The following is a 9,606-nucleotide window of genomic DNA, read 5'->3' on the forward strand; positions in this document are numbered from 1 at the left end:
TATTTTTGAAGTCAAGCAGCCATTTTTACACGCACTTCAGATAAGGTTAGTTCAAGTTAGGATAGGTAAAGTAGAGAAAAGACAGAACTACTGATGTACTGATGGTGTGGGTTTTTAAAAAAATGTTAAACAGTTTCAAATAGTTGTTAAACGTTTTTATATTAATGAATAACTACACGATTAATAGCGATGACTGGTCATATTATGCAATTTTTATTGAATTGCACCATGACTATTTACATTATTTACAAATTTTGAGACTTGTCAATATTTTAAAAAGCATTAAAATAAGTTGTCTCACAACCATTATACGTAAAAATTTCTAGTTTTTTTTTTCACCTGTTTATGGTGGCAATATGCCAATACTTTGCAGACATACTTGCGCAGCATCTGCTTTGGCTAACTTTTTGTTTGGACTTGCCACACTTGGTTTGTATTCAACTCCGTTAACTCGAACCTGAACAGTTGGAACAATAATCTTTATGTTTGAAGTAGCTTTACATAAGTTGAAAAAAATATATATACCTTAAACAGGAAATTCTTTTTGTGGTCTGGTCCGCACTCAAAACATAATTCGTATGTTGGTGCTCCAAATTTACGTTTAGAACAGTATTCTCCTAATAAAGAGACTGGGTGTTTGCCTGTATTTCAATATTCAATTTTTAATATATATTTATATGTTTTTTTGAGATTCTATTAAGTACTTAAAATTTTCATTCCAGCTTACCTTCTAGTGATTTGATGTTAGGTACATGGGACTTGGGTACTTTTCCAAATTTGTGAGCATTAAAATCCTGGTCAGAAACTAAGCCCTTTTTGTCAAGTTTAATCTCCAACTGCAAGGGCTCCAAAGTGCCCTCTTTGTTTTTCCCTAAACCCTCCCCAGGTTTCCAACCCATTTTCTGCAGCAATGCCATCCCCATGCCCCCTGAAACTGGCTGTGCTGTCAGTAGTTGATCCTACAGTTTGTATGGTTTTGTAGTGAAAAAAAAAAATACAAAAATACAAAAATACAAAAATTAATTAATAACAATTACAAATTTTACATGTAGTAAATATTACAGGTAATATTTGAATAGAAAGTTATTTTCTGATGCAAGGATGGTAATAAATTATTAAAATGGCTTTTTCTAGAGAATACCCAACACTGATTACGAACTTTATGAATTATTTTGTGTAATAATGAATTTCCTAGTGTTTAAAACAAATCCTGTAATGATAGGTTTGCGTTTTTTTGTGTTATTATTTTTTTTTATTTCATCATTCGTGATACTTACCAAGACTCTAAATGAAATCAGTTACTTCAGGCTGCCGACGAGAATTCCTTTCCAATACAGATATGTATGCAAGCCTGTAACAAATGCTCAGGTGGATACAGATTGCTGCTAAAAATTCATACCAGGCAGTGTACTGCGTTTTCAATTTTTTAAGGTCAAAAAAACTGGTATGAAGTTTAGCAGCGATCTCATGAAAGAATAAATGTTGATGACATCAACAACAATTATCCTTTCATGTCCGTGCAGATACAGAGTCTACCCCTTGTCAAGAAATAGTCTGTGCCTACAACACAGTCTTTGGAATACCAAAGGCACAGCTCGTCTGTGTTTTGATATTTAACAAGACTGTACCTGAAAACTTGTTACAGATAAAATGGTTTTTCATAAATTTTTTTTTTGGGCACTATGATTAACGCGATGGTAAAGGTTTTGTTAGTTTTTTAACGTCAAGTTAAAAGTATAAAAACTCTCAACAGGGGTGAGGTCAAGGAGGTCACTAAAGAAAATGAGTAAAATTGCGCTACCTTTTTCGCCCAAGCTTGGTGACCCGAGTTTAATTCGGCTTGTGACATTATTTTAGCTCCAGTAGAACCAAGAAACTGACCTGGGACTTGTTTACTTTCAACCCATGACTTCATCTGAAATAATTTTTTAAAATTACTTTTTAATTCGATTCATGAAGCGAATGATAAAAAGCAGATGATTAAAATTTACCCCTGATTGTGCCTTGTACATTTCGTTCAAGGCTTGAACGTCATGAGGATTTTCTGATAGTTTTCTCATGGCAGCTAATCGTTGTGATACTATTGCACTTATATCAATATGCTAAAAAGTTGGAATAATATTGTAAAAACTGTATGTATAATTAATATAAACACAAAATGTGCTACTTACGTTGGGTTCAGGAATAGGAAAGATGGACTGTTGATTGTTTTCTAGTGGAACTGAAGGTATTGGAGCAATTGGCTGTTCTACGTAATCTGTATCACCAGGTGGAGGTGGTTGATAGGCATCCGCTTCTTCATCAGGTGGCATAACAGGTGGTAGCACAGGTAACATCGGTTGTACAGGTAACATTGGTTGTACAGGTAACATTGATTGCTGCACAGGTAACATTGATGGGACAGGTGGTAGTGCTTGAAGGGCTTGCTGTGCTTGTAAAGATGGAACCACCAGAGGAAGAGGAACATTTTGTAAAATTTCTTTAGCCGGAACAAATAATTTTTTCGGTTCAGCTTTTGAGTTCTTAGACTTTAGTGGTTTTGGAGGAACTGGAACCCATTCGTTTTCTGAAACACAAAATTTTCGTTGTATGGTAAAAACTACAAGTGTCATCAAAGACGTTAGAAAATAAGAGATGAGAGGTTGTGGTTTACCGTTTTTTCTGTGCTGTTGTCCACTAGAAACTGGATATTGTATGCGTAATTGACTATGTGCATCTGTTGTCTTTTCTAAAAGAGTTTTATTAGGCAGCTGTTTCGAATCCTAAAACAAAAATTTAATTTGACAATGAAAACTAAAATCATTAAAAGCGTTGCAACCACCAACCTTAATATTCATTATGATTGAACTTGGGCGTTCCTTGAGGAGAAAAGGATGATGAAAACCTTTTTCTGTATCGCTCTCATCTCCTGAGGATATACTAGATAATTCACCCATTGCTTCAGATCGTGATAAATTTTTACAAAAGTCTAAAATAGACAATTAAAACAAGTTACGTTAACATGCTTATAAATCAATATATATATATATATTTAATTACAAGCACCTGTGAGTTCCTCAATCGTTTTTCCTCCAGCGTGAATCACTGCAAGAGCTTTATCTTGTTGAGCCAAAGGCAATTTTCCCTTCATGATCATATTGATAACGTTTTTTCTGGCGATTTCCAAAAGTTTCTTTTTATCTATTTCAATCCTTTCTCTGTTTAATAAAAGAGCATGAATCAAGGGTACTATTTTATACTTGCAAACTATTTTATCTCTTAGCAATACTTACATTCTTTCTTTACTTCTGCTTCTACCCCTTCGGTGGTTTCTGTTTCTATCTTCACTGCGACTTTTATATATATCATCCGCTTCTCTAGAATGCCTCCCCCCTCGCCTACTACTGTACTGTTCTCTACTTCTGCCTTGGCGCCTGTTTCTGTTTCCTGAATCAAAATTTCACAAGTTGTGTTAACTTAACACAACAAAGTCAATGTAAATAGGAAAATTGTGAATTACCGCTTCGACTCCGTGATCTCCTATCACGTGAATGACAACTACTACTCCGGTCGTTTGTTCTGTCTTTATTTATAGTACTTCTCCTGTGATCGCTTTTGGAGTGCAGCCCATCTTTATCCTTTACTTTATTTTTCTCTTTTTCTTTGAGGACAAGTCGAAGATCGTTTTTATTGGTGATGTGTTTGGACGAGGACGAACTGCTGGAATATTTTTTCCTATCTGATCGCATGCCACTAGAGCCGTGACCAGGCGGAGGTGTAGGACTCAGGGTTGGCGTGCGATTGTTGTCAGCTCGCGCTTCGTCTTCATCGCTGTCTGATATTTCGCCATCCTCCATGCGCTCTTCTTTTTCTTTCTTTTTATTTTCAACTTCTTTAACTGTGTTATTATACACCTCGCTGTTTTTAAGATCTTTTATCAAGATTTTGCAGGCTGGAGGATTTTTGGATTTTTCTGTAAAACAATGTCAGTGCAAACGTAAATTTAAAAACTAAAAAAAAAAAGACCAAAATAGATAAGGTGTACAAACCAAGTAACTTTGGTACTTCTGGGGCCTCTACATCATCATTCAATATTTTGGAAATTGGTGGAAGATTAGGAGTATTTTCTTTTTTGTCAGGATCTTTTGGTTTATCGTGAGAATCCACTTTTTCTTTTTTGATTTTTGTTTTTTCCGAATTTTCAAGTTTTGATTTTTCTAAGAAAAACAAAAAAAATTGAACACTTAGATTGACAACAACTTTAACATCAAACAAATACTCTGTATAAAGATTACGTACCTTTTTTATCGGCATCACTTTGTAATTTATCTTTTGCATCATCATGCAATTTTTTGACCTTTGCACTAGGTTCATCCAAGTCAGTAGCTCTAGATTCAGAATCGTGTCTGCGTTTGGATTTCTTTTTCTTTTTTTTCTTTTTGGAACCTGAATCAGGTAGATCATAAATTAGATGTTTAACAATTTAAAAAATTTTCATCTGTAGCATCAGTGCACAAACCTGAATTTTCAGAATCACTAGCACCTTCGGGCGAATTGTGCCTCGACTTTTTCTTATGCTTGTGCTTCTTCTCAGCATCCTTGCTCTCGCTCTTGTGCTTGTGTTTCTTTTTCTTCTTCTTTTTACTTTCCGACTTTTCATCGTTCTCCTTCTCAACCTTGACTTTTACTTTCGCAGGCTCCTCATCCTTGCCCTCTTTCTTCTCCTTCTTGGCTTGATCGCTGCTGCTTGACGCCTCGGCATCATCCTGATCCTCATCCTCGTTGTCGTCGTCGTTGTTGTCGTTGTTGTCGTCGTCGTCGTCGTCGTCGTCAGGAACGTCAAATGTACTAAACAACTCTGTGAGAATCTCGTTAGATGATTTTTCCGGCAGTCCAGGCTCCGGTTTTATTTTCACCGCGTCCACCCCCACAGCCGTGATGAGATTCGCGATGTCGAACAGGTCGCCCATTTTGTGACGACTTTGGTCGAAAAAACGAGGTTACACGTTTAGCCTATCTGAGGAATTTTAGGTTTCGGATCGTCTGCACGCATTTACAAACGTGCGTTTTGTTTTTCGACCATTTAACACACGACACGACTAACACGAGCGACAAATATGCAGCAATAACATCTCGAAAAGCTCCAACTGCTCCAAGGGGACAGACTAACCTTTACTTACTCAAAACTCAAAACAAACAAAAAAATTTAAATTAATCCGTAGGGCGCTCAGATTATAGATTTATAGATTATAGATTTATTGGCATTAACTTTGAGTTACATAGCCATTTACATACAAGAATATTTAAGAATACATATTTGATTACATATTTCAAATACACTTACAATGAATATGAACATTAGAAAATATTAATAGAATATGTTTTTGTGTCATGTTACAAAATACGTTTATATTTATATGTACTATTTTTCTTTTCTTTTTTGAATGAATATAAATAATCAATGCTTATGCTAGATATTTTTTTTGATTTGGCAAATATAATTAGCCAAAATTGTGAGAATGTTTTGGTTTGTATTTGACAGTAAGTTAATAATAGAATAAGGTCCATATTTAACAACTTTTCTCAAATCTTTCATCATGTCATTTCTTTGTTCTTCGAAGAGTTCGCATTGCCAAAAAATGTGTTCAATATTGTCTTCACTGCGGTTGCACTCGCACCTGTCATTATTAACAACATTAAATTTAAATAGATCACTGGGTAGGGCGCTCAGTGTTTTTTAAAAGCTCAGCGCCATCTCGCGTTTCGAATTTTGAACTAAAAAGTAGAAAATCAGATAATGTCAATGACGACACCTACCGTACCGATATTAACTGGTGACATTATCACTTATCGATGCGTGCATCGGCATCGGCACATCGGTCGGTATTATCGTGTACTTCTGCATGGTATAACATTTAGTTGTAGATAACTACCTTACCATTTTTGGATAACGACCGTTAAAATTTAAAAAAAACATACCTATATAACATTGCGTATACATGCACTTACCCAAATGTTCTGTATGAGGTAAATGCATTAATTAGGTAAATTTGGACGAATCTTTCCAAGTATGGGGAATCATTTTACCAACTTGTATAACTGACTACGAAACGATAATCACATCGGTACGTAAATTTAACACTTGCAATTAATCTCCAGTACACAGTAAATGCATCAAAATTTAAAATATCGTTTCGCACGCACATACCTATACCAACTTTGTGTCTCTTATGATTATACGCATCACGTATCTAATCAATAATCAACCCCGAGCGGCCAAAATTTTTCCCAATAATCCACTATAGTCCCAGCCCCTTTGAAAAACAAAACGACAGTTCGAATTCAGAGTAGGGAGAAAAAAAAAGGTGAATAAAAGAGTGGCTATCAAGTAAGCAAATAGCAGCGATGACACCGACTTCTACGAAAAAATTTCTCCATGTATGTATGTATACGCGCAGGTAATAGAAAAACGTATAATAGCCCCGCGCGCCCCACCTACCGACCAACCAACCACCCTGTATCACACGGCATTCCTGAGCGCTTACGTGGCCAAGATGGGAAAGAATAGGACATTCTCGTACACCCCCACCAGAGAGAGAGAGGAAGATCATGCAAAAATTTCAACACCCCAACAGCAGCTTGTTTGGGCCCCGTGTAGGTATGTATGTATATATATATATATATAGACACCTCGGAAAGTGTGAACTTAACTTGCCACCCAATCTCACGGGTATCGATAACACCTCGAACAATATAACTCGGTTGGACCCCCACTACGAGCCAAAAGCCTCTCCTCCCAAGCGAGCTCCTTTTCTTCCCTTCCTTCCTTCCTTCCTTCCTTCCTATCTTCGTTCCTCCGCACTGATGGTTCGTCCTTGCCCGCTTGCGACACCCCCGACAGCGCGTCCTTAATTATCTTCGAGCCAACCAACCCCATACACATGCAGCTCCCTGTGCCCGTGAAAGTTGGGACCACTGGACCGAGCGTGGGTGTGCATCCACACGCACACACCTATACCAACGCTGCCCTGCTCTACTCCACTATCTACTTGTGCGGTTTTTAAAGGCCCGAAAAAAAAAGAGAGGCCGACAGGTTCTCGTTTTTTTTTTTTTTTTTTTTTTTTCCCTCCCCCTGAAAAGTTGGTCTCGTATATATATATATGTATATTGGGTGCATCACCGGCCCGAGTAATAAACGATGCCCGCCGTGGGAAAGCCGTGCAACAACAGCAGGTTGAACGCGGAATAGGTATATCTTGCGTTTTTCCGAAATATATTTGTAGCATATATACCTGCTGACCCGAGAATCCTCGGGCTGTTGTTGCTCGTTTCCCTTTTTTTCACCCCCTCCCCCCACGTCTGCACCTCTGGCCGCTATCTGGTATGTTATTTTGACGCCTAATCGGAGGATGGCATGGATGCGTGTTGTTGCGACAGAGGGTCAAGTGCTTTGACCAAACGGGTGCAGAGAGACAGATTTTTTTTTCTCACGCTGTGCGCAAGTACAAAGAGGTACTGCGCGCCTTTTGTTTATACACGGTGGTATATATATATTATACTTAGCTACATGACTTTTGCTATTTTCCCAAACTCCGTGTTCTCTGATGTTCTGTTTATTTTTTTTTATTTTTTTTTTTTCAAACCCTAGCGCGGACACACTTGTTTGCGATGACAAGCGAAAAACCAACATCAAAATAATAAAAAAAACATTTGCATGCCGTTATCACGCGTGAAAATTGTATCTTTGTTGGAAGTGTAAAAACAAGTTTGGATGAGATTTCGCGCGATGGTCGGTCACAACAATTAAATATTATGATCACACCCGTGAAAAAGAATATACAAATAAATTGTTCAACAGTCCATTCGAGTCTATTTATATGTTATATATACCGTATGCGTTATACACGGTAAAGCTTCCGGGTGGCTCATGTATACAGGATATACCCTTGTAACCAAAAGACGGAAGTTTAAAGCTATATAATATATATATGTGTATCGGTTTGCTTCTTAGACGTATACTTCCACCTAAAGTGCACCCATAACGTATATATACATGTATACTTACACATGACCTCCCCTCGGTGCAACTCTCGGGGTTATACATATACGTATACACGTGTCGGCGTATCTTCTTCCTCGTCCTTGCGACTTCCATTCGCCCTCCCACGTAGCTGATACGGATACCTACCTATATTTTTAGAGCACAACAGCCGTGTACCCTCAAAGGATGGATGTACATGCATACACGTACATAATATATGACATACGAAAAGGGTATATGTTGTTGTATAATTGCGGGTACGAAGGTGTATCTCGTCATTTTACTGGATACTTTGTATAGTTTTCGGATGATAAACAAATCGTATTAATATACTTTGAGTTAGCGGTGGTTATTTTTACACTTCAATGGCTCTTGCGAAATCTCAACTAGTACTGCAGCAAAGCCCAAGAGAGTAAGTATCATTATACCTGTAAAAAGTAAAAAAGCAAAGCAAAGTTAAGAAGAGGTGAATGAATGCATGCAGAGAGAAGGAAAGAAGGAAGGGAGGGACAAGTGAATGAGAATTGTAAAGGTAAAAGGGGGTGGCGGAGGAGGAATATGTGACCGGACGCGCGAAAGGAGGAGGCAGTAAAGTAAGGCGAAAAAATAATGAGAATTTCAAAGTAGCCCTAAAATATACACGTGTGATGCTATGTACATGATTATGTATGTGTACGTGTTGTGTTGTGTTGTATATTATTACGAGAAGGAGCCGCGGTTGCAGTTAGGTGTGGATAATTCGAGGGAGGGCCAAAGAAAGAAAAAACAAAAGTATACAGACTCTCTCGTTGTTGTTTCAAGGAGATTGCACAAGTGTAAGCACGGAGCGCGAAAAGAAAAATAAAAGGAAAAGAGTCCGTGTGGAGTAGTGCATATTATAAATATATATATACGTCTATGCTTAGCCGCATGAGTTTTGCGCTTGTTACGATGGCAAAGGAAACCGACCACCAGACGGGTCTTAAGTACATATTTATTATATACAGTACGACAATACAGGGTAAACATAGTTGCTCGCCTGCAGGAAAAAAAAAAATAAATAAAAAAAAAAAAAAAAAAAAATGAGGATAAAAGCGTCGCTTGTACAGCATGTTCTAGAACGGTACGTACAACTCGTGGGGCTCGTCTAGTGCTCTATTTTTGCTCTAGAACATACAGGGGATAATATACACATAACAGAGGGTAAGTATATGTGAAAGATATTTAAATCGGCATCCCTTGGGAAAATTAAAAGTGTTTGTCGTTACCCCCCCCCCACTAAGCGTATTTCGACTGTTGTGACTTAAAAAAAGGAAATGGTCACGGTGATTCAATAACCCATCATATCTTATCACACCCTCCCTTATTTTTTTGCGAATTGCCAACGATGAAATAATGTACGCATCGGATAGATATATCACCTACACCTATACGTAGTAAATAAAGCCCGGTTTTTGCTGCATCCAGGATGCAGTAACTGATACGCGTCGGGAGTTGTGTAAAATAAAGTGGGGGTAATCGAAGGGGTGTGAAAAAAAAAATATATATATATATATCCACCGCCCGCCCTGATGGGTTCTCGTAGTAGCCAGAGCTTTCGCGTTGCA

At 37.7% G+C, this 9,606-nt stretch overlaps 1 protein-coding gene across 2 annotated transcripts; it reads right to left on the reverse strand.

Annotated features, from left to right (window-relative positions):
- Window positions 1-161: 161 nt before the first annotated feature.
- On the reverse strand, window positions 162-5,090 carry LOC106647456 (Son RNA binding protein). 2 transcript variants are annotated; one of them, XM_089588805.1, is made up of 14 exons: window positions 4,499-5,090; window positions 4,279-4,425; window positions 4,029-4,196; window positions 3,500-3,952; window positions 3,273-3,426; window positions 3,046-3,197; window positions 2,826-2,968; window positions 2,654-2,762; window positions 2,172-2,566; window positions 1,992-2,102; window positions 1,802-1,915; window positions 728-959; window positions 526-641; window positions 162-457 (listed from the first exon to the last, which is right to left on the reverse strand). In XM_089588805.1, exons 1-14 carry the CDS (start codon window positions 4,947-4,949, stop codon window positions 344-346), a joined length of 2,859 nt encoding a protein of 952 aa, XP_089444931.1. In that variant the 5' UTR covers window positions 4,950-5,090; the 3' UTR covers window positions 162-343. The 2 variants fall into 2 exon arrangements, with proteins under 2 accessions (XP_089444931.1, XP_089444932.1); XM_089588806.1 differs by lacking the exons at window positions 162-457; window positions 526-641 and adding an exon at window positions 1,278-1,351 and having other exon boundaries at window positions 876-959.
- Between the last annotated feature and the right edge of the window lie 4,516 nt (window positions 5,091-9,606).

This window comes from Copidosoma floridanum, unplaced genomic scaffold (assembly GCF_036245765.1).
Source record: "Copidosoma floridanum isolate Cflo_tuat_1 unplaced genomic scaffold, Cflo_Japanese_pri ptg000007l, whole genome shotgun sequence".
Lineage (NCBI taxonomy): Eukaryota > Metazoa > Arthropoda > Insecta > Hymenoptera > Encyrtidae > Copidosoma > Copidosoma floridanum.